General features: G+C 36.0%; 1 protein-coding gene across 3 annotated transcripts; it reads right to left on the bottom strand.

The window, feature by feature from the left end:
* Positions 1-275: 275 nt before the first annotated feature.
* On the bottom strand, positions 276-25,414 carry LOC122046334 (probable ATP-dependent DNA helicase CHR12). 3 transcript variants are annotated; one of them, XM_042606973.1, is made up of 13 exons: positions 24,976-25,414; positions 24,035-24,188; positions 22,516-22,580; positions 21,051-21,071; positions 20,877-20,957; positions 20,637-20,786; positions 19,357-19,752; positions 17,959-18,218; positions 17,671-17,889; positions 3,148-3,355; positions 2,908-3,061; positions 1,335-1,934; positions 276-1,259 (listed from the first exon to the last, which is right to left on the bottom strand). In XM_042606973.1, the coding sequence occupies exons 1-13, from the start codon at positions 25,189-25,191 to the stop codon at positions 562-564; spliced, it is 3,222 nt and encodes a 1,073-aa protein (XP_042462907.1). In that variant the 5' UTR covers positions 25,192-25,414; the 3' UTR covers positions 276-561. The 3 variants fall into 3 exon arrangements, with proteins under 3 accessions (XP_042462907.1, XP_042462906.1, XP_042462905.1); XM_042606972.1 differs by having other exon boundaries at positions 20,877-21,071; XM_042606971.1 differs by having other exon boundaries at positions 20,637-21,071.
* Positions 25,415-26,003: the final 589 nt, after the last annotated feature.

The raw sequence follows: 26,003 nt of genomic DNA, 5'->3' as shown, positions 1-26,003 counted from the left end.
TGTGTGTGTGTGTTTGGCTGCCTTTTCTGCACCTACAGACAATTTTGCATATCATTCTACTTCACAATACTTTTTTTCTTCCATATTGACTAAGTCATGAACGGTTTAAAGACACTTTACTGATTATATAAGGCTTCAGATCTGTCATCCAAGTCGCACCCCTGGGGCAATGAATCCACTGTAATGAGTTAAGAAAGAGAATGGCAGAATACAAATTTCTCAAACAGCTACAAATTTCTCACATAATTGGCAGAATACTGACGAGATGGATCACATAATGGTGCCAAATCCGTTCGAATATTTGCACAAAATACATATAGTCATACTTAAACGAAGAAATAATAATCTAACCTACATGAAAAGTTCATTTATATACAGAGGTTGGAGATTAACCTACATTAATAAAGTTTTAAAAGTAAAGTAGCTTCTGAATAGTGCTAGCTTAGGTGAAACCAACTATGTTGTTGGAGATTAACCTACATCAAGTTTGTCACGTTTGTCGTTTTCTCGACTGATCAAGATCAAGACACGACATGGTTATGATCCATTCACATCAGATGTTCAACTGGATAGACCATTGCCTGAGCGTTTTCTTTTGTGGGTCCTCCATGTGACAATGTTTTCTTGCCAATTGTCAGCATCGCTGTCTCCATCGTCCCTTTTGTTCAATAAGATTCCAGATTTGTATTTGGTTGGAGTTCTGCTTAAAAAGTCACCGCTGGCATCCTCGACGGCCAAGGTATCATCTTGAATAGTCTTCATCCTAGGCACATTTTGTTGCCCCGCCGCTTCATCAGAAAGAGATTCATAAGCATCAGAGAGGGGTTCCCTGTATTCATATGCATCAAGGGGCTGTCGTTTCCTTTTTCCTGCAGAGGCTATTTTCGACAAATCCTCTCCAGCCTCCACTGCTTTCATCCACTGGATATCACTCAATGAATCAGTATAAATCACCTCCTTTCGGCGCCTCTTCCCGCTGAGCTCATTGCTCAGAGCATCCTTGCTATGTCCAATACTCCCCTTGTTTCTTTCTTGATTTGTCTTGGAAAAAGCCCAGTCAGGCACTTCCTTTTCCTCCATAAGCCTTGACTTGTATCTTTCTTTCTGTCGTCTCTCTTCATCCATCTTTTCAAACAACCAGAACTCCTCTTCTGTTCTTGCTGCAAGGCGGTTGATCTCTCTCTCACTTGGCACATCAGTTCCCAGGGAGTTTGTGCCTCGCCGCATGATCTCCTGTAGCATCTCACGCCTGTCCTGTGCTGTAAATTGAAAGCAGCAACATTAATGTATTGTAACATCAAGAGCAAGAAGTGTAATGTATCAAAAATACTAACCAGTAGATGTGGTATTAAACAACCCTGCCTGGATAACCTTTGCGTCAATACCCATCTTCAGCTTAGCTCGTTCCAAGATTTCCTCCTCAATGGATCCAACACTAACCAAAACAAATACACGGACTTCCTTCTTTTGCCCAATTCGATGTGCACGGTCTTCTGCTTGTTGGTCCATTTGGGGGTTCCAATCGCTGTCAAAAATTATAACAGTATCTGCAGACTGCAAGTTCAATCCGAGACCACCAGCTCGAGTGCTCAAAAGAAACATGAAGTACGGGGAGTTTGGTGCATTGAACTCTTTGAGTAAAACTCCTCTTTCTTCCGTCTTAGTTGAACCATCAAGCCTGAGGTATTTAAAACCATATAACTGCAAATAGATCTCTAATATATCAATCAGACGGGTCATCTGAGAGAAAAGGAGAACTCTGTGACCAGATTTCTGTAACTTTGGAAGTAAGCGATCAAGCAACTCAAATTTTCCTGATGCTCTAACAATTTGCTCCTTTTGCCACATGTTATAATCTCCGACAAATAGGTAAGGATGATTACAGCACTTCCTCAGTTGCATCGACAAATTCTGGAGACTCTTCGATTTGATGCCTGCACGTTGTACATGAGCCAGCATCACATCAACACAACAAATTACAACTATCAAAATTTACATGAAAATATGAACTTTAAATTCCCACCATATGACAATTGGAGATTATATGGAATTATTTAGAATATGACTAATTTCATGATGTTTTGCTTATAAACTTTGGAACCAGAACCAATACAAAATAAAAATAACTGATAAATCTCCTAACAATTTTTGACACATCAGGAAACAACATGTTCAAAAATGTGAGCTTGATATTATTTCTCCATATGTTTTTCAAGCTTATACCGTAACCATATTCTACACAATTTTGAGAAAATGATTACTGATGTCTGATAAACAGATTCCGTAGCCTTAACAAATCTAGGATAGTTTAGTATTTGGAATTCGGAGACAAACACCATCTATTTGAAAACCTTTGATGGATTATATCCATGACTGCTTGGTAGTACGCCAACCAGTTGGAAGCATGGAATGGGACTACAAGGCCTACAGCTGCCACTAGGTCAGTAATTACTTTGGTTGCCCTTGACTTGAGAAAACAAAATGTTTGTTTATATTTGGTTTTCCTTTTCCTACTACTTGGAAGATCAATGTTAAACAGACAGCCACAACTAAAAACAAACTTGAATGAATGATAACATATTTGTTATATGAATTTATATGTGATTAGCGTAATGCTACATCTCCATCCAAATTGAGGATTAAGGGATGAGTCTTATCTCCCTAGAAATGGATTGTAAAGCCAATTAAACCTAGCATTATATCATCTTCACACTGTAATCATCTAATATTTTTGTCTCCTAACAATCTCAAAACCCATTTGAATTCCATTCTTTCACAAAAACCAAGTTAATTTAAAGACCTAGAGTCTTTGTTCTTCATTCCCAAATAACTAAATGCTTTGGTCTTGCTTCAAATACTCCAGTTTCCCCATAACAAAATATTGGAAAAATTCTTTATCTAACATACCAGATTCTAGTCCAACCCTTCCAATGTCAGTGATCTGTTGATAATAAGCTTTCTGCCAAGCTGATAGATCACATTTTAGAATCACTTGTGTTTTCCCAGGAAGATATTTTTCCACTTCGTCTTTCTTCCTTCTGAGAAGGAAAGGTCTTAAAACCTAGGGAGAAAAAAACAGTATGAATATGGTTATCAGTTACAGTAGTAGCAGGAGCTAGTTAAAAATGTGAATGATCATTGAACTACTTGATGTAACCGACGAATAACCAAGAGCTCTTCTTCATCTGTAAGAGATACTTCATTTTTGTCAGCAAAGGGTGCATTGAACCATTCCTCAAAGTTCTGTACTGAGTTGAATATAGTAGGCAGAAGAAAATTAAGTAAAGCCCACAACTCCTGCAAACTATTCTGTATTGGAGTACCAGTCAAAAGCAGTCTGCGACGTATACGATAACTGCAGAGGACAACATCTGAATTTCACCGAATAGCATAGATCATAATATAATCAAAGAAAATAACATCAGCATTCACGAGAATAAGTATTAGAACATTCAATGTGGATTCAAATATGTCAATAATTGTTTACTTGGGTAGGTGGATGAAAAGGAGGCGCGAGGGAGGGGGGAAGTGTAGATCAGAAACAATAAGAAAGAAGATAGCATCAGCGGTTAGTAGGATAAATGTTGGAAGAAATAAATCCAGATTAGATACCAGCATACTAGCTTCAATTTGGGTGGCTGAAAAGGGGGCAAGAGCACGGAGGGACAAGTTATTTTTTCTGGTTCTTCTCCCTCCAACTTTCAAATTCCCTCCTAGTATCCACCCAAGTAAATGAACCATAAACAATTGAACTGTAAGTTACACTGACTAGCATTCAGAGGGACATTGCAGGGTATTGATAAATAGAAATAATTATAAACTGGTTAGAAGCAAAATTCTGAATCACAAATTTAGAAAGGAAAGTTCTGAAACATTTAGTATCAATACATAATTTGGGAAACGTGAGATTTTTCCATCTCTTGAACAGGTGCAGAAAAATTTGAACCAATGTACAATTTAAATGACTGAATATCATGAGCCTCGAGAGGAGGATGAACATACATACATACAGATATGAGGAGGATGAACAAAGATGAAATCCATCATATATATATATATAGAGAGAGAGAGACACACACACACACACGTGCACACGCCTCCCCGTGCGCGCTTGCATGCACGACTAAGTGCAAGCAGGGCACCCGGATCAAGAGTAACACTTCCCTATATGCATATATGTGTGTATGTATAAATTGTGTTTAAGCAGTTTCCTTCCTCTTTTTAAGCCACTAACTTTTTACCAGAATTGAACAATAGATAAAAAAATGTCATATGTAGTTTACTTACTATTTTTTTAATATAATTTTATTTAACTATTAAAATTTAATAATTACTTTGAAATGTCGAGTATCTCTTTATTTCAAGAAGTTTTCTATAAACATGTAGTTTTCTTACACGATGCATTAATTACCCATTAGTGACAAATCTTACCAACGTCCATGAATGTTCTTGCTCCACTATTTATTTTTTCAATGAATGCACATATACAAATTACAATTTCACATTGTCACGCAATACAATATATAATATATTTATATATTGTTAGTTGGCACCAATGATCAAGTCTAAGTTTTGATGAATGACAAGTGGATTAAAATTAGATGTGTTGCTGATCTAACCTTGTTACCGAGTGCGCAAGGTTGACTGACATAACGGGTCAAGAGGACCAAACACCAGATAGGAAGTCTAGTCGGGATGTGCGATTCCTAATTGACAAGTCCAGATGCGGGATTCTGACAGGAGGTCTGGATGTTCAATTCCCCATGAGTTGAAGTCCGGATGTGCGATTCCGACAGGAGGTCGGAATGCTCGATTCCCGATTAGCGAAGTTCGGATGTGCGATTCTGGCAACAAGACCTAGTGGGTTAGATTAGACGTCAAGGAGGTAACTTGACACTTGGTAAGTAGAGGTAAGTCACTGGAGGAGAGTGAATCAATGAGGACGTGTCCCAATTGAGGGGACAATAGGCATCGGTCCAATTTAGATCCATTTCGAAAACCTAAATTGAAACTCTGACTAGATTCTTGTCTCAGGGAGAGAGGATCTAATTATTAATTAATACTATTTTTATTATGCTAACTCTGTCTTACCGGTTATTATTTGTTTTGGGCTAACATGGACAAAAGGAGCACAAGTTGCCTCGGGTGAACAGTACCCGAGGCGTCTTCCATGCAAAGGAAAACATCTTGAGTATTGTTCATGGAAGGTGCCTTCAGTGGGATAACTCAGAAGACTTCGGCGACAATAATGCACTGGTTTTGTGGGATAAAATTTGCCTATGGAAGGCGCCTTCAACCCTCTTTAAAAGGGATATTCGCCCAAGGCTTTGATAGAGCTTAAGAACAACTCTTCTACAAGCTTCTACACGTCCGTTTAATGTTTCGATTCTGGCTATGTGCTGCTGCTCTGCTACGACACTACTACACCTGACTGTCGCTAAGAAGCCGACCAACACCGAATCTGATTCGATCATCTAGAAGTGTTGGGGAACGACAGTCAATTATGTACTTAATTTCTGCAGAAAAAAAAAGTGTAATGTGTTACACTTGTCCTGATTTTTATTGTATTTGATCCCCTCTTCCAGCGGTTCCGGAAGAGATTATTAGTGGATTACCCATTGATAGGTCCACGGAACCTAGGTCTTGGAGTAAGAGTCGTCGAAGGCTCCGAACCAAGTAAAATTGAACGTTTGTTTTTCTTTTTCTTGTTTTCTCGTTATTCCGTTGCTTTCGTACTTAGTTTTAAAAAGAAAAAGAAAATTTTTTAAAGCCACGTGATTCAACCCCCTCTCACGTGCGTCTCGATCCAACAAGTGGCATTAGAGCAAGATTCTGCTCTGAATTGGTGCAACTACCAATCAAGCCGGGAACTGTTTTATTTCTTTTCGGATTTCAATTTTTCGTATTTTATTTGAATTGACAAAGTTTACCTCTTCAGATAATTATTTCTCGTTCAATTTTAACTCGAAGTTAGTGCAACACCACTCGAGTCTTCAATATTTCTCTTTACATCAAACTCTATTAATCCAAGATCTAGTCTTAGGACATTTCTTCTCTTCTGTTTTTTTGCAAGATAATTCAAATGGCCAACTCGAAGAATACAGCACCGTCCGTCCTCCTCTCTCTTCAACGGAAACAATTTTCCGTATTGGAAGAAGAGAATGGAGGTCTACTTGAAGACGGACATTGAGCAATGATTCACCATCCGACCAGGGTACAGGGCGCCTATAGACGAAGTAACTAAATTACTCCTCGACCCAATTTTCCGTATTTTTTGCAAGAATACAGCACCGTCCGTCCTCCTCTCTCTTCAACGGAAACAATTTTCCGTATTGGAAGAAGAGAATGGAGGTCTACTTGAAGACGGACATTGAGCAATGATTCACCATCCGACCAGGGTACAGGGCGCCTATAGACGAAGTAACTAAATTACTCCTCGACCCAATTTTCCGTATTTTTTGCAAGAATACAGCACTGTTCGTCCTCCTCTCTCTTCAACGGAAACAATTTTCCGTATTGGAAGAAGAGAATGGAGGTCTACTTAAAGACGGACATTGAGTAGTGATTCACCATCTGACCAGGGTACAGGGTGCCTGTAGACTAACTAACTAAATTACTCCTCGACCTAGAAAGATGGAATCCAGAAGATAAGTAGAAGGCCCAGGCGTTGAACACGATCCAGTGCGGACTCACGAAAGAAGAACTCAATCGAGTCGACCCGCATGAGAACGCAAAGGAGCTATGGGATAAGCTCATTAAATTACACGGAGGAACCAACGATGCTAAGATAACTAAACGCGACCTACGTCTAAATTCTTTATTTAATATTAAAATACAGAACGGAGAAACCGCAAGCCAACTACATGCGAGGATCAAGGATATCCTCAACGGCCTACACATGATCGGACATCAACTCGAGAACCACAACATTATTAGGTACGCTCTGAACTCGTTTCCTCGAACCGCACTATAGGCATCGATCGTAGATGCCTATAAGGTTTCGAGGAACCTTTTAAAGTTAAAATTAGACGAGTTGTTTTGTGAATTAGAGCAGCACGAATAAACTAAATCCATAAAGGTCGAGAAAGGAATTGCGTTTCTTGTAGGTACTTCGAAGGAAGACAAAGTGCGAACCTAAGCCAAAACTGAGACGAAAACTGAGTCTGACTCGGAATCAGATGAAGAAGAGCAGCTAGTGAACATGGTAAGGAAAATGTTCACTAGACGCAAGAGTAGGGGTGTAAATGAGCCAAGCCACTCGTGAGCTATTCGAAACTCGATTCGATAAAAGCTCGTTTGAGCTCGTTTAATTAGGCTCGTTAAGATAAACAAACCAAGCTCAGCTTCACAATATTTGGCTCGTTAGCTTGTGAACATGTTCGTTAAGCTCATGAATCAATTTTTAAATAAAAAAATAATAGTTTTGATATTGAATTTATAGATTTTACCCTCTACTTATGAAAAGCATATACAAATATATTAAATTTATTTATTAGAATAAAATTATAAATTTTAACAAGAATATTATAATTTTTTTAAAATATATAATTTAGTTTTTAATGAATATTTAAATTTATAATTTATATTTATTAAGCTCGTTTTGGCTCGATAAAAGCTTGAATAAGCTCGTGAACCATGAATATATTCGTTAAATAAACTCGAGCTCGGCTTGATTATAAACGAGTCAAACTCAAACATCCAAGAGTTCGGCTTGGCTCGGCTCGATTACACCCCAACGCAAGAGAAACTTCACTAAACACGACATGAAGAAGATGACCTAGTCCACATCCAACAACCCAAAGACGAACATCACGTGTTACGGCTGCAACAAAAAAGGGCACTTCAAACACGAATGCCTTAACGAAGATAAGGCGAGGAAGACAAAGCAGAAGAAGGCACTCAAGGCGACTTGGGCCTTGGGCGGATCAAAAGCAGACGAACCAAAGCGAGCAAGTTACCTTACGCTAATAGCAACCAAAAGCGAATCGGATCCAGAAGACAAGTCTGAATACGAGTCGAGCAACGGATTCGCATCCCGTTCAGATGAACCAACTGGGGTAAACTTTAATTATACTATAAATTTTTTTAAAATAATTTCTTATTTAAATAAAAAATTAACAAAAACTGAGGAACACGCTAAACTCCTTAAGGAAAAATAACATCCTTAAGGAGCAACTAAGCTTGACCTCAAGTTCAAGACAGATATTCAACTTAAGCTGTAAACCTTGGGAAAGAAAATTTTGTCTTTGAAAAGTCAAGTCAAAGAATTAAAAGAACAATTGGAAAAGTTTACCTTAGGATCCAAGTATCTAACATGATATTTGGATCACAAAGAGATGTGTATAATAAATCCGAACTTAAATACAAGTCTAACTCTACCTTTAAATCATTTCTAACCCTAACTCAAAATACAAAACTAACTAAAGCTTGGGTTCCTAAAACTTTTTTAACAAACCATGTAGGACAAAATCAATACTATGTACCTAAAAAATAAAATACACTACCTAAAACCAAATCAAAACGAACCAAATAACTCAACCTTAATCTTAAAAATTAAACGTTCTAAACTAAATTCAAACAAAAAAATTAAATTAAACTAAAAACTAAACTTAAATTAAGTAAATACAAAATTAATCTAAGTTCAAACTACAATCAAGCTCATTATAACTTAAAACAAATCGACACAAATCTAAAACTTAAACCCAAAGTTCAATAATTCAGGGAGAGACACCAAATTAGTTGGCACCTCCAAAACAATAGTTTAAGAATAGTTTAATTAGGAACAAAAGTTTAACTTGACAAATAATACTGAAAAGTTTTAGATGATAGTAGGTTAGGGAAGCTCTGTCTATACATGTCTAAGGAAGATATGACTTTGACCTGGTGCATTTGGCTAAGTGAAACTAACTGAAACTATCCCTTATTAATCCTAACTGGTTAGACCAAAGTTTTGTACTATGGGCAGGACTATCTGAAAAATTTTGAAGCACGTGGTTACTCCAATGATGTCAAGTAACTCACCCCAGCCTAGACATTTATCCAAAGAATGCTTACTTGTTGGACCCAAAGCTAAACTTGAATCTAACGCAAGTTAAACCAACCTCTACAAATCCAACTTATCTCACAAAATTATAGGATTCCATTGATTGAAAATATAGATCGGGTGAGATGAATAAGAATTAATTAAATTAAAATTAAAATTAATAAAAATTAATAAAAATAAAAATAAAAATAAATTTAAATTTAAATAAATTAAATTAAACTACAATAAAATTAAATTAAATATTAAATTAAATTAAATTGGATTAAATTAAATATTAAATTAAATTAAACTAAAGTCACTTATAATTAATTTTACTTAAACAATATGCAATTCATTAATAACTTATTAATTCTACTTTTCTATCCTAACTTGATTTAATAACTGTATATTAATAATAAATCCAAAATTTTAATTAATCAACTAATAATCCGAAAGTAACAACTCAATTAATTAATAATTGATTAAAACTTAATTAATTATTAATTGATTAATTCGAAATGACTTTTAATTTATTTCATAATACTAATGAATACAAAAGAGTCATTATCTCAATAATTAATTTCTTTAAACTTATTATTCTATCATATCTACGAATAATTATAAGCAAATTTTTCCTGAAAACTAAGACCTTAAGTTAAGGGGGAGAATATCTCTTTAAATAATTTACAAATTCTAAGAAAATTTGTAAAATACGACAACAAAATAATAATTTAATAATAAGATTTAATAGACAAATAACCTTAACGGAATTTTTAGAAATTTTCTGGGATTTAACCGAAGCTCGTATGGCGTATTTTGAGGGAATAAATTTATCGGCTTGGGAAAAATCCTGTTTGGAATACTTAAACGTGGGAGTTGAATGAGGAGTGTACTTAGGGTTTGATTAAGCAAAACCTAAGTATATATATAAGTTCTTTCCTTTTTCTCTCCTCTCACCGTCGCGCACCACCTCCGCCCGATCCCCTCTCTGCGCCGACGATCTCTTCATCACCACCTCCGCCCGATCCCCTCTCTGCGCCGACGATCTCTTCATCTTCACCGAGCCCTCCTCTTCGTCTCCCCCAACCCGTCGACACCTCTTCCTCTCATCTCTTTTTTTCTTCTCTTCTCCCACCGTCGCACACAACTATCCCGATTTTTCCTTCCCCGTGCCCTAACCTCACCTCTTCTCCCGCAACGCTCTCCATGCGTGGCGAATCGCCCGATCGGCCGGCACCGCCGGCACTTCCTAGTGCCACCGAGTCTCATCCCCTCTCCCGATCTCCCTTCTCCTCTGATCGTCGAGTTGCGTCCAGTCATTTCGCTCTCCGAGTCACCGCCCCCTGAGTAGATTTCGGGACAAGAGGGGGAGATCCGACCCTAGCCTCGATCTCCTATTTTCCTCACCTCTGCGTATCGTGTCTCTGATCATCGGATACGCTGCTCCAGTCGATCCTTGCCTTAGCCGAGCCTTACTTTCGATTAGTTGGAAGTTGGCCAAGCAGTGCCTTACACAGAGTCTTCTTGCTGCCACAATTGAGGTAATCGACTAACCCTAGCTCGATGTGAGGGTTTGATTTATATCTACTGCTGATTTGTGGTGTTTGTGTTAGAGATCAGCAGCTCAACTGTGGGGCCAAGCATCACTGTTTGAGGATGATCCACAGCTTCGGCCACAAATTCCAACAGCAAGATCTTTGGTCATGAGTTGACAGAAGGATACTTAGATTTAGGTAAGTTGTGGTTTGCTTCATACATAAATTTAAATCCCAATTTGGTTGGTGGCATGGTTGGAATTGCTAATCTATGTTGAATAAGGATTTATTGGTGGTTGGCTACTAATCATGTGATGAATTATGTATGTAGGGATCATGATGCTTAGTAGTTGATTCAATGGATTAAAACGATTGATTCATGGTGGTTATTTGGTAGTTGATTTATTTAAATGGATGCATGGTTGATGTTAGGATCATTGAATTGTTAAGTGTGTATTGATCTTAGAAAATGACCATGATTAAATTAATTAACTCATGAATAGGATTGAAGTAAAGGAATTGTGGATTGAGTTAAACCTAATTGGATTCATGAATTAGATTAATTATTTCGATTAGGATTTTCCCTAATTAGGTTGGGTATTTTATTTAGCTATTTGCTACATATATATTAGCTAAATACATTACGTGATCGCAGGACTTTAATTCGAGGCGAACGTCTCGACATGGGATTGGTTTGATACGATCTTCATTTTGAGGCGAGTACTTTTGACTTATCTTTTTGATATTGTCATTCTGATATGCTTAGTAGGTTATAACTAGTAGTAATAGTTATATTTATATCTGATTGGTATGCCACTACTTGATACCCGTAGTATGTCCCTACTTTTATCTGTTATGCATTTATAATTATGTCCTTCTATTCTTGCATTGTGTACTTATGTAGTGACATACAGTGCATTACCGGATACAGGTCTAGCTACTAGTTTATACTTGGCGTGTGTACCTTGTTCATTACTTGGCATGTGTACCTTGTTTATTACTTGGCATGTGTACCTAGGTTTACTACTTGGCATGTGTACCTAGATCATTGATTTGGACTTGGTTTCCTTTTTGGTACACATTATGAGGCTGGTATTTGTCAGGATTTACATGCTTAGTGTCATGCACCATCTTGCATGATTGCATGTTGAGCGATTGTCGGTTCCATTATTGTTGAGCGCATCGCCAGTTACAAGGATCTGCACACACAACCACTCATGGGCTAGTGATATATCAGGCAAGGTGTGTTGCAGCAGGTTGCTCTGTCAAGGGCTCCGCTGGCCCGCTCATGGGTAGTGGTGACGCAGCGTGGTAGCAGGACAGGATCCCTCTCTGAACTATGACTCAGGGAGATGAGAACATTAAGCTCCCCCACTTATGATTTGGGGTAGGAGGATAGGTGTACTTCGACAACATCCTGTCCAGTCGATCACTCAGGAGTAGTGATGGCAGAATGCACAGTTGTTACAGCCCTAAGCACTCGGTCTCACCATCGTGTGTGAGATGGCTAACTGGCGTCAGGGGTGACCAGGACATTTTTGCATCATATGCATGGATTGTATTTATTACTTGTGATTGCTGCATTTTGTATGCTGCATTTTGGTGGTTGCATATGATTGGCATGCATACAGGAGACATGATGTGTTTGGTCTGACGACCCTTATATCCAAATAGGAGATCCTGGTGAGTACAGTTTCTTTGCTTGTTCAGTTTTCGCATTTCCTGTTATTGACCAGGAGACTGTACTCCATGATTATTACTGGTAGATATATCTTACTATGTATGTCAGTTCGATACCTGCTGAGTTCTTGAACTCACCCCGTTGCTTTATTCCTATTACAGGTAGATGATTAAGCAGTTGCTTGAAGGTTCCTGGCTGTCAGTCCCACGTCACATCTGAGATCGGTTTTCATTCTATTTTTGTATGCTTTCGGTACTTTGTAATTGGTCTTGATATTATGTTATGTTATCTTGTTTGTGGTTTTGAGTATTGTGGCCATGTTTATTCGTTTTGGGTTTTGTATTGTGGCATAAATCATGTCAGCATGCAGTCAGTGTATTATCTTGTGTGGTTTATGTTTGTACCAGCAGTGTAGGTTGAGTATTATATTTGTGTTGTCTTCCGCTGTGTTTTTAGTCAACCGTGTGGGTTGTTTCATATATATAACTACGTAGTTGTATATATATTCCAATCGTGTGGGTTGATATATTCTTCTAAATGTAGATATGATTCAGATTGTCACCGGTATAGGGGAGATGCTGCCGGATTTTCCTCTGGCAGGGACCCCTATGGGGCGTGACAAAATTCATTATTGATGTTTTCTAAAAATTCTCATTTCCTTAGTATTTCAAAATTTATTTTAACCTTAGTGTAGAACAAATCCTAGAAAACATGATCCTATAAATATAGATAACGAACATCTCACAAACACACTAAGTCTACCTTGATTGTGTATTCAAAAACTTAGAATGGCGTGATACGTAAGCTTTGTGCTGAATTTCAGATGCTTATATCAGTACATCAACTTAAGTTTAGGCGAAAAATACAACAGTACATTAATCAAGTTAAGTAGTCATTTTTCAGCAAATTTATAACTAGATATTAATATTTAACTTAACTAACTAAGTGATCACTGCTATGTTCTGATAGTTAGTAACTAACGATTATACATTTAAGGATAATTTTTAGATGAATATTATTTTTTAAAATAATATCTGGTTCAAGGAAGGATATTTGAAAACTACTTTCAAAAAGAGTTTTATTTAAAAAATTATTTTTTTTAAAGTGTTGGTTTAAAAATTCTTTTGAAACCTTACTGAAACTTACTTTGCAAATGATTCAAAATTTACTTCTGAAATATTCTAAAATGTTTCCAAAACTATTTTGTTTTTTTTTGCAAAATGTTTTCAAAACTTGCTTTGAAAAATACTCTTATACTTTTTCAAATATCTGTTTTGAAAAATAAAATGAAAGTGTTTTAAAAATTACATTGAAAAATTGCTTAAAAATACTTTGAAAGATGTTTTCAAAAATACTTTGAAAAGTTTTATAAAATTTTTACAAAAGTTATCTTTTTACTTTGAAAAATATCTTTGGCAAACCTTTTTAACAATTGTTTTGATAACTATTTTAAAAATGTATTCAAACTTATTCTGCTTAGACAAATTTTTTTAAAAATACTTTAAAAATATTTTGGAAAGATAATTTGCAAAACTTTTCAAAAGTTACCTTGAACAATTAAAACTCTAAAAATTACTTTACAACAAATTCTTTTTTTGAAAAGTGTTTTTGCAATCTATCTTAAAAAATAGTTTGTAAAATTCTTGCAAAATTTAATTTTGCCAAATGGTTTAGTTTTGCAAATTCAATTTTTAAAATTTTAAAGCATTCCTTTCAAAATACTTTGAAAATTTTTCATAATTCCTCCCTACGAAAAACCTGTAAATTTTTATGCTTACTTGAAAAACTTGTTATTTAACTTCCTTACTTATGTGTTTACATTTTTGTACTTTGGTATACTTATCTGCATGTTTTTTTTTATGAATGTCCAAGGGGGAGGGTTAGGGTTTAAGTAAGAAAAACCAAAGAAAATCTGAAAAACTTAACCCTAAAAATGATCAAGAGAACAAAACTTAACTGTTTCATTTTAGATTTCTCTTAAAATCATTTTTTTTCTATATATGTTTTACATATTTTATCCTATAACCCGGGTTGTCATTGTATCAAAAAGAGAGGTTGGTACAGTTGCACCAATGATCAAACCTGAGTTTTGATAAATAACAAGTGGATTAAAGTTAGATGTGTTGTTGATCTAACCTTATGACCGAGTGCGCAGGGTTGACTTATGGGTCAAGAGGACCAGACATTAGGCAAGAAGTCCAATCGAGATGTGCGATTCCTGATTAGCGAAGTCCATATGTGAGATTATGGCAGGAGGTCGGGATGTTCGATTCCCGATAAGTTGAAGTCCGAATGTGCATTTTCGGTAGGAGGTCGAGATGTTCGATTCCCGATTGGTGAAGTCCGGATGTGCAATTCCGGTAGGAATACCTGATGGGTTAAATTGGATGTCAATGAGATAACTTGACACTTGATAAGTAGAGGTAAGTCACTGAAGGAGAGTGATTCGGTGAGGACGCGTCCCGATTGAGGGGACAGTAGGCGTCAGTCCAATTTAAGTCCATTTTAGAAATCTAAATTGAGACCCTGACTAGATCCTGGTCTAAGAGAGAGAGAATCTAATTACTAATTAATACTATTTTTATTGTGTTAACTTTGTCTTGCAGATTATTATTTGTTTTGGGCTAACATGAACTTGCAAGGCAAAAGGAGCACAAGTTGCCTTGGGTGAACAGCACCCAAGGCGCTTTCCATGCAAAGGACGGCGCCTTGAGTACCGTTCATGGAAGGCGCCTTTGGGGGCTTGGAAGGCGTCTTCTGTCGGATAACTCAAAAGACTTTGGCAACGATAAGGCACTGGTTTTGCGGAATAAACTTTGCCTATGGAAGGCGCCTTTAGTGCTATGGAAGGCGCCTTCAACCCTCTTTAAAAGGGATATTCGCCCAAGGCATTGATAAAACTTAAGAACAACTCTTCTACAAGCTTCTACGCATCCGTTTGACGTTTCGACTCCTCCGGCTTTGCGTTGCTGCTCTGTTACGACACTATTGCGCCCGACTGCCGCTAAGAAGCCGACCAACACCGAATCTAATCCGATCATCTACAAGTGTTGGGTAACGAAAGTAAATTCTGTACTTAATTTCTACATAAAAGGAAAGTGTAGTGTGTTATACTTGTCCTGATTTTTATTGTATTTGATCTCCTCACGGTTCCGGAAGAAATTATTAGTGGATTACCCATCGATAGATCTGCGGGACCTAGATCTTGGAGTAAGAATCGCCGAAGGCTCCGAATCAAGTAAAACCGAACGTATGTTTTTCTTTTTCTTGTTTTCTCGTTGCATTCGTACTTACTTTTAAAAAAAAAAATATTTTTAAAACCACGTGATTCATCCCCCCCCCCCCTCTCACGTGCGTCTCAATCCAATATATATATATATGTAAGATTTGGTTTGTAAACCAAATCTCCTCTACGACTTGATTTGTAGAATATATAAATAAATTCATCAGTGAAAAATGAAATTAATTAGTGCATTTATAATTAAAAAAAATCTGTATGATCTTAATTTATAATCTAAATTAATATAAGAGAAAAATATGAAAATAATTTTAATGAAAATTAGTATGAAATATTAATTGAAAAATAAGTATCAAATGCTTGTTTATATAACATAAAATGAAAAAATAAAATAAAATTCAAAACAATTTAACCACTTTTAATGCGTGAATTGTATATTAATCATAAATCAGGTTGTCAAATCAAGGTTTATATCATGAATAGTTTAATTTTCAATTGTACTAAATCAGTTTTGATATCGAAAAATATGTAAAATAACATAATATTCTATTTAATAGTATAATAATAAAAATGAAGTTTACGTTGACAAACAACAATGACATAGTTCAGATTTTTTCATACCCTCAAGATTGAAATGAAATGAGCAATAGGAAATTTTGTCATCAAATACTTTTCACATAGAGAAAAAACAATATCATCAAATTTAAGAGGACTTTACTATAACATGATTTCTAACTCACCATCAATTTTGGCCTCATTTTCATTTTATGTATTAATGTGATAAGACTTATTTTTCTCAATTGTTGTTAGTTGTCTTGTCCACCTTAGCTATATCAACTTTTTTCCATGTGATAAACTTTGCTTCTTCTCTATGTCATCATCAAACTTTAAGATTCAACTCTCTTGACCTTTATATACTTCTATTATATAACATAAAATTCATCATTTTTTCTTCTTATATAATAATTTTGGTTAATTTATAATATATTGGGTTTATTTTATTTCTTGGTTATATTTACAAGTGGTTGGATTTATTTAGTTTTGAATGAATTTTCTTTCTTATTTATAGAATGATATAAAATTAAATTTATATTAACTATAAGCTATAGTTGCAATACTATAATCTTTAGTGGGTTTTCTTTCTTAATCTGTATCACTCGTAAGCAAGTTGTTTCATCCAACAGCTAAAACTAACACTAAGCAATAACGCAGAAACTATTTTCCAGATGTTGCATTGTTCTAATTCAAACATGTTTCGGTCTTACCAACTGAATTTTCAGGACTTGCCTGATTAATATGCAGCTCTAAGCCAACAATACCTTTAGTAAAGTCATTGATCGGATGTTGTGTGACAGGATTCAAATGAGATCATTCATTTTTCCAGTGCAAATGCTTGAGATATGTATCAATAATCCACCAAAAATCATAGTACCCAATGAAACATCTATATCACATAAGTCTCATATATTTAGATTTCCTTTAAACCAAAACTTATCCAAATTCCCAGTTTGAGAATTATTCTACCGAGAATAATTTTTAAATTCTAAAATCATAAAAGGGCAAAAATCAAAAGGGTGATCCAAATTATGAAAATCGTCAACAGGGCGCATCTTTTTCAAAAAAAAAAAAAAAAGTCCAAAGGACTCCCCACCATATATTTTATATCAAAAATACCTCTTTTTCTATCACTATTATCGCAGTTACAAAGTAAGTGCTACAACATGAAAAATCTACTATTTCACTTCAATTAAAATTACTATACATAAAGACTATTATATCAAAATATTATTTACCAACTTGATCAAAATTACTTAAACTTCATCAAAATCACTTTAAGTTGGTCAAAATCACTTTAAAACAGTTGTTACAGTTGTAGTAGCTACCTAATAGATGCCACACAGCTCCACCACTATTGTATTATCTATGACACATAACTGCTACACAACTACAACACTTATATATTTATAACAGCTAATTGTAGTTGCTACAATAGCATCGGAAGTACGGATTTTTCGAGACAAATAATATAATGGGGCATTCTTTTCACTTTTTTTTTTTTGAAAAAAAATGCCACCTTTTAACGATTTGCATAATTTGGGGTGCCCTTTTTTATTTTTGCCCATCATAAAAGGTAAAATCAGTACATATAAAGAAAAAAAAATACTTCATGAAATTTAGATTCTAAGGAGCTTACCCTGAGACAATTGTCTTAGCAAGAACACTCTCATGATTTTTTAGGCGATGCCCTTCATCAACAATCATGTAATGCCAATGTATTTTCTTCAGAAAAGCTTTGTCTCTCATTATGAGATCATAGTGTGTGATCATCACATTGAATTTGCCTTGTCCAGAGTACTCTTCCCTCATGGCCTTCCTTTCAATTAGGCGGCCATCATATAGAACTGCCACAATACTATCCCAAATAGGAGAAAATGAGAGCACAATAACCATATATTAGTCAACCATGTTATAAGATCCATACCTTGGTGCCCATGTTGAAAATTCACTAATCCAATTTGGCAGCACAGCCTTTGGAGCAACAATCAAGTGGGGTCCAGTGACACTTTTATTTTCCATTAAATATGCAATTAGTGCTATAGTTTGTATAGTCTTTCCTAAACCCATCTCGTCAGCCAGAATACCATTTAGATTGTTGTTAAATAAAGAAAGCATCCATTGAAGTCCTTCTAATTGGTAAGGTCTTAGTTCCCCACCTTGAAGGTTTGATGGTTGCTCTGTAACCTACAATATTTCAGGGGCCTTGAAAAAAAGTACTAAAAGGTGACAATTAAGAACAAGAAAACATGAGCATTGCAAAATAATGTGATAATCGATAAAATGAATATTAAACAAAGAAGCAGAATGCAGAAGATACAATTCTATTCTCTAAGTAGAGCTCAGCATGAAATTGTACTCAAAACACAAGCAATAAGTAAAATGCAAAAAACTAACCATAGGCAGCCAAAGGTCACAGGAAGCATGCTATCCTTTTCATCATGAAGTCATTTTTTTTCCATATCCCAAGCTCTGGCTGTAAATGAGTGGAGCTTGACTGTGTTCAAGTTTGTTGGTGGTTTTACTTATAGAGCATGTTCAATCAAGCCAAGAATTCAGCTTGCCTTTTCAGTTACAGCCCTATCTCAAGAAAATCTCCAGCCTCTAGTCTTAAATTAAAAATAAATAAATAAATGCATTTGAACAAAAAGGCATTTTATTGCCAATAAACCAACAAGTGATGCTGAAAATGACATCTTCAGCAAAGTAATCCAATTCTAAGGTTCTGTTGAATACAGAACTAAAAAAGTCAGAATTTCCTCAGACGTCTGTCTAGGCTATTTGTGAATCTCAACCTGGAATTTGCACATTCTAATCAGAATCTGGCATTATGGCAATTGCAAAATTACTGATATACTATTTCTAGGTTGCAATAACATTAAAGTCATAATTGCCAAGTTCAGGCAGCTACAATTTCTAAGCTACCTGCAGATTAAAGTGTTTGATTACAGGTCCTGCCATTTCAATGGACATGCCTACAGAATCCTCATAGGAGAGGACCTGAAAGAATTGCATTCTCTATTACCACAAAACCTAAATTGTTAATATTATCCTTCCCATCCAATGGTGCATCTTCCTCAGACATCTCACTAAAAGATTCTCAATGTAAAAATGTGATAAGACTTTGAAAGTAAATTATATCCAGATTCAACAGAAGCAGACAAAGCTTTGACTGACACTTAATAAAAGACCAGGCTTATTTGATTGTTAGTCTGTCACGCACTTTGGACCAAGATGATCATGCTTAGCCACTAAAAGAAGTACGACTAACAGATCCGTTGTCATAATAAAAATAAGAACACAGCATGTACTTCACTTAATGTACCTTTTCCTCTATTGAATGCACAGCAGAGTTGTACTGGCGTTGACCTTCAAGCAAATCAGAAACTTTGGTATTCTCATCATCACCATTGTCTTTCTCATCATCACCATTGTCTATAGAGAATTCACCAGGGCCTTCAGTCTTAGATAGAGAGATCTCTGGAAGATTACGAGTACTAGAGTCTTCAAGTCCATCAGCATGTTCTGCATCCTTCTGACGTTGTACAGCCGCTCCAAGACGAACAAGAAGTTCATTTGTTTTACCAAGAAGCATTGTCAAGCGCTCATTCTTGCTTTCTTCTACCAAACGCATATAAGCTTCTTGGTCATCAGCTTTTAATGCTTGGAACCTTGACTTCTCAGCACGAGTAGCACGCTGTCTTTGCCTTGCATGCCATGCCTGCATGATAACAAACAAATAGTGTTCCAGCCACAGACACCCAGACACTGGATTTTAGGAAATAAAGATTAATTTCTACAACACAAACACAAAACTGTAATGAAAAATTTGCACTGAACGTAACATAATTTAGTTAGTAGCTTTTCTTTCATGTGAAGGTAAACACATTAATCTCTTTTATGCAATTAATTACCTTGGAACCATCTTTCAGTCAACTTATAGGTTTTCTGAGCAGAAAAAGGAATTTGTATCTCACTTCTAGGCATGACAGTCAGGTGCAGTTAGTTTTTTTTTTTTTAGCGTGACTGAGTGATAGTACATGCCTGACCCAATCAAAGTGGATTAGGCTGCTCAACAAACACATTTAGTCATGTATGGGTAGATAAACAGGCATACAGATCACGGTTTGAGGCAAGCAAGGGTTTCAACAACAAAAGGCCAGACATCTGAACTGGTACTGCTGTTTTGCAATTAATATTGCATTTTCAAGAACCCCACAAAAAGAAGTAAATTTTAACATGAAATGAACTATATTTCTAAAGTCTGAACTAGTTTCAACCAATGTTTATCCATTGCATGTGCATGTTGCATGGTCTATATGATGTAATATGTTTGGTTAGCATCTACTGTTTTCATTTATATCTTACAGCATGGATTTCAGCAGTAAAGAGGAACTGCATGCATGAAATGATAGGACAAATTTTTGTTGGCAGCCTGGTTGCGTTCCTGTTGGGCACAGCAATGACAATAATTGGAAGTAGACACAATGAATCAGCTTCACTTTGGTACTTGATAATGCTATCTTATTAATCTCATGCACTAAACTGAGTTTCAAGCTAAACTTCTAATAGAAAAAGAAATAAAATAAGAATCATAACCACCACCTGAACTCCATCATTCCTCTGTTTTCGTCTTTTCAGAACAGCTTGTGTCTGTAACTGAAATTCACGGGCGGCGTTAAGAATCTCAGCAAAAAATTTCCTCTTTCTGTCATCTGCCTGGTTCTTTTCATCCTCTTCTAATCTTGACAACCTCTGCAGGAAATTCTTCCAATGAGACAAATGTAAAAAAAAAAAACTTTTTAGCAAAAAACAGACAAAGGTTAAGTCATGCCAGTAAACAACCTCTGCATATCTTTTCTTTCGACGACGACTATCAGCCTCCACTGCAGCAGCATCTCCAATCCCATACATGCTAAATGGATACTGGAATCTCATCATACCCCAGTCAAACAATATCTTATCAGGCTGTGCACATATTCTACGCAACCAGTATTCTGCACTCACATCAGAGCGTACCTTCCTCTGCAATTCTACAAGCTGGATAGAAAATAGAAAAGTTTACCAAAGATGAAGAAAATCTGCATCTAATTCAAAATAAAATTGGAAAGTCAATAACAAATTACATATTTGGCATAACTTAAGAATCAAAATTGGCACAACCTTCACACGATCAATTTACTAATCCATTGATTATTGCTTGTAACAAGTCAACAAAGGACTAAATATGGGACATAGAGAAGAATTCATTTACTCTTCCAAAAAAAGAGCTACCAAAAAATTAATAGTGCATAAGCTTCTGCAGGTCAACAAGAAGAACTCTTAGATAATGAATGGACACTAGAATCAGTGTTACATTCTTGTAACCCAGGCAAGACTACATCTTGGTGACCTCCAAATAGACATGTGAATCATACATAAATCCTAGGGCATTACAAATTCCAGATTACCCATACAATCATACCTATTTTCAAGTTACCCACCTGTGGAAATCTTTGACAATGTGTGGGCAATGGCTAATAACATAGGCAATCCGAAAATGAACAAAATCACATGCAGGTCATCTGTATCTTGTCTTTAACTAACAACAATAAAAAAAAATCTCAATCCGCTCTTTTGTAACATGCAGTACAAAGTATCAGCAAGCAAGCAAGCAATCATATGGTTCTTGTGCGACATAATGGATCTTGTGAGATCTGCTGGATCTTGTGGGCAGCACCGATTATTGCTGTTTCAAGGAGATGTTTGTTCTCTTCTAGTCGTGGCATGAAGGAGCAAAGGTTCAGAATCATGAGTTGTGTCAGAGTTTCACTCTTTAAGTGGAGCGTGATACTGGTTTGGTATTGAACCAACGCTCCGATGCATAGTGTCGGTGACGGATTAGAGGTCGAAAGAGAAAGAAGATAAAACATAGGAATGAGAAATTGTCTGCACCAAATGGTATCAATTTTTAGGAATTTATTATAATGATACTTTTCAATCATTTCGCCCATCATAGTACGAGATTTCAAACGATGGAAGGAGAGATATGCTTTCATTCTCTCACTAGTTTGTATCTCTTTTTTTTTTGTCATGGTTTCTTGAAGCTCTGCAATGGATTTTTTTTATCTTTTAATGGAAATTAAGTGAACCATCACTCTATCATAGGGAAAAAAAACACAGTATATATGGAGTGGCATGTACATGCAAACCAAGTTTCCTGGAGTTCCCTAAGCGCGGCATATCGCATAGATTTCATTTTTATAATATAAACTCTGCAGAAATAAGGGAGCTAACAACCATAGCAAAAGATCCACTGCAGAACTGAAAACGCTAGAAACATAGAGATATAAGCATGAGCAAGAAAAACATCTAGCTTCAGCAAAGTTTAACAATCACAATAAAAAAAATTTTAAAAAAAATCAAGGAAGAAGGACAAGTGAACTATCCCTACCCATAGTATAGACAACCAACAATCAAGTTAACTATTTAGATTGTGTTTTACCTTCAAGCCATAAAGCTCCAGCAAACACTTCATTTGCAAGTCTTCACCCTTATTTGATGGTAACACTGAATCAACATACAGTTTTAAGTTAAGAAACAAATGTTAATACACAAAACGAAAAGAAAATCAAATATCATAAACTTGCTGAAGATATACCTAACGTGAAATATGGTAATCTATTGTTCCTTACAAGCAGTATAGGAACTTCATTAACCTTACATTATAATGATATTGATATTTGATAGCACTAAAACGATAACAAAAATCCACCTTTTACATTCCATAATACTTAAAACACTGGAGACCTCAATGTAATCATTAAAGTTTCTCTACCATGCAGATGAAGGAACACGATTACATGAAGAAATAATAAAATAAAAGGCTTGTCCATACATTTATCATATGAATATGATTGTTGATAATGCAATATCTTATCCCAATAGTGACAGTGATCCATGATTTGTTATCATATACTAGAAGTTATTACATGTGAGAAATTATGAATAAGAAAATAAATGCTTCAACAAGAAAGTGTAAAAATGTAGGGTTATAAAATCCTACGGTATCCTATGAATCCTTCAATTCCTAGGTAGATTTTAGATCCGCAACAACATTGGTCAATAACAAATGGCACAAGAAGCTTCAGTCTATTAACCTATACCTTTGTTAAGTTTGGGTCTGAAAAACAAGATATAGGCTTGAAGCTAGCAACAATATTAGCTCCCTCTGTCTTTGGTATTTAGGTGAAGAAAAATAAATTATGTTCTTGAGTGTTAATTTCCCCATTGAAAAGCTCAGTGATATGCTTAGTATATCAGGTGCAATAAGATCCCAGAATTTCAATCCATAGATGAAGCCATTGAATTTGGGTGATTTGGACACATTAAAAAGCATGGTGTTGAGGTCACTGTTTGACCATGCTGAATGGAAACATCATATAAAGCAAAAGTACAGGATAACCTAAATAATCAAATGCATTAAACTATTTTTTGAATGATAAAAGTGTTTGATAATCATATTTTGCTTACATTGAATGAGACAGTCAAAAATGTCATGTAATGCTAACTATATCTTAGCATCCAATAAAGTATTGGCACATAGGTGTCCCATATGATAAATGCATATTTTACCATTTTGAAGTTATTTTATAGTTGACTGATCCTATCAGTTTTGTTCCACAGTTTAGAACTTGGTAAACCTTTTGAATTAATGATGCTTAACAGACGAAATTATAGTTAGTTTATGGTAACTAAGAAATCACACCAACTATATTCTCTGTCACTGCTTTCTGAAAAAAGAAAAATAAACTTTTAGAACAAATCGTTATAGATGCCAAAAAAAAAAGTAGCATAGATAAATCCTAATGCACAGCACCAAGTACAAAAAGACACAAGGATGCCAAACAATACAACAAAGACCATAAATCCTAATACACTGGGAAAAATTGAAGCACCAAAGTTAGAGCTAAATCACACACACACACACACACACACACAACAAAGGCACAAAAACAATGTACCTTCAAGCTCTTTAAGACGATGCTGAATAAGACTGTTAAAATGATTTTCTTTTGATTCTTCCAGTTCTAAGCAATGCATGTGTTTCATTTTCTGCTTCAACAAGGCATCTTCAAACTCTGAGATCAAACTTCCACTGGTTGACACCTCATGTGTCTGCACCAAAGTGACAAAGTCAGAATCAGGTGAAACCATAATCCATAAATTGACAAGCTACAACAAAGAGGAAAAGACCAGCTATACCCAAACGCAATGGGGAAAAGATCTTTTACTTTGATCAATTTCAAGATTTACTTTTCAACTGCTTCAGTACGGCCTCTTAAATATGTAATATCTTGGATTCTTAGAAAGATACAAGTTTGGTCCTAATTCCAGTTTCATATCTCAAAAGAACCATGACAAACAAACTGGCATCATAGTTCACCAGAGATCAAGTATATAGAAGATATTATCTAAACTCTAAAGATAGGCTGCTAAATAACATTAATTTATGAAATTTTTGCTCTCAAAAACAGGAATCAAGGCCAATCAAAAGATTCAACTGGAATTGATATCCTCCAAACTAAGCCAAAAATTACCAGTTCTACAAAATCTTCAAACACGACCAAAAAAGCTGGTTCCTCTTATTTTTCAAACAATTAACTGTTACAATCAACACCTGGGAGGCGTAATCTCTCTATTGAGTTCACGTCAACAACAACAACAAAAAAAAACACGTTCAACAAGCTTAAGTACTTGCCGTTTGGTGCCGACTGCCAAAAAACATCATTGCACATGCCACTAAATTCAAGAGCACAGCTAAAAGACCTACATGAACCCAGCCAAGCATGATTTAAGAACTCACCAGGTTCTCGAAACCCTAATTTTATGGGTCGCCCATATCAACTAAGTCAATAAACAGTAACTTAACAAGAGCGAAGGGGGAGAGGAGATGGACACCGACCGTGTCCAATTCGGCGGGTGAAGACGCATCGCCGCCTTCCGTCGTCTCCTCCACGTCCGGAGGTGTATCGCCCTGGTAAATAGAGGCGACGGCTCGGAAGACGTCGAGAGGGAGAGGGAGGTTGCGGGTTATGAGGTTGAGCGCGCCGACGAGGGTCTTGGCGTGCTCCGCGCGGCGATCAGAAGCGTGGGAAGGGTGATTCTCCGCAGCAGCCATGGAGGAGCGCTCTCCCTTTTCAGTTCAAACGCGAAGAGGAACTTGACGGCCTGTTCTCGCTTTCTGTTTTCTCTTCCTCTTGTTTTCCCGCTCGCTTTCCCTTCTTCTTCGTCGAGCGCTTTCCAATGCTCGAGCTCCCCCTGCTCTGCTCTGCTCTGCGGAGCAGACGACCTCGAAGCGGATCCGGATGGCGCTTGTGTTGGACCCGTGCCGCTCGGTGTCGAAGCGCGGTATTATATAGTATTGTGAGATGTTCTTATCGGTAGGATCGGGCCTGTGTCGATGGCATCCAAACCCGATATGAAAAGCTAGTAACGTGGTGAAATTGACGGTAACTTTTTCATTGGTGACCGGCCTTGCCCAGTAAGCACCTATCGGATATATCCGATAGATAATTAACTTTGTATGCATTATTAATTATACCCATCTATATTATTAATTTGAAAATGGATCCTAACTGAAACAATAGGGATGATACGCTGGTATGGTGGCTTAATGATGAATTAGTAGAAGACTTTTTTCTTTAAAATAAAGTTTCCTTATACTTCTGTGTGTACGGAGATAAGTTAACAAAATATTAACGCTTAGAAAAAGAAAATATCTTTTTCACGAAGAGAACCCTTCTTTATATATCACTTTATATAATCTTTGTAATCATGAAGTGACACAGCGTATCAAAGTTTGTTAAGTAAAAGAAAATGTACCTCCTAAGTAATGTATAATAATCATCTATGAAACTTTTTTTTTATCCACATGTATACTTCTGTTGTCGTTTATAACTTATGTTATTATTAGAGTTACTGGAGGAATAT

The sequence above is a fragment of the Zingiber officinale genome, chromosome 2B, assembly GCF_018446385.1.
Source record: "Zingiber officinale cultivar Zhangliang chromosome 2B, Zo_v1.1, whole genome shotgun sequence".
NCBI lineage: Eukaryota > Viridiplantae > Streptophyta > Magnoliopsida > Zingiberales > Zingiberaceae > Zingiber > Zingiber officinale.
This window is presented reverse-complemented; position numbering and strand designations above follow the sequence as displayed.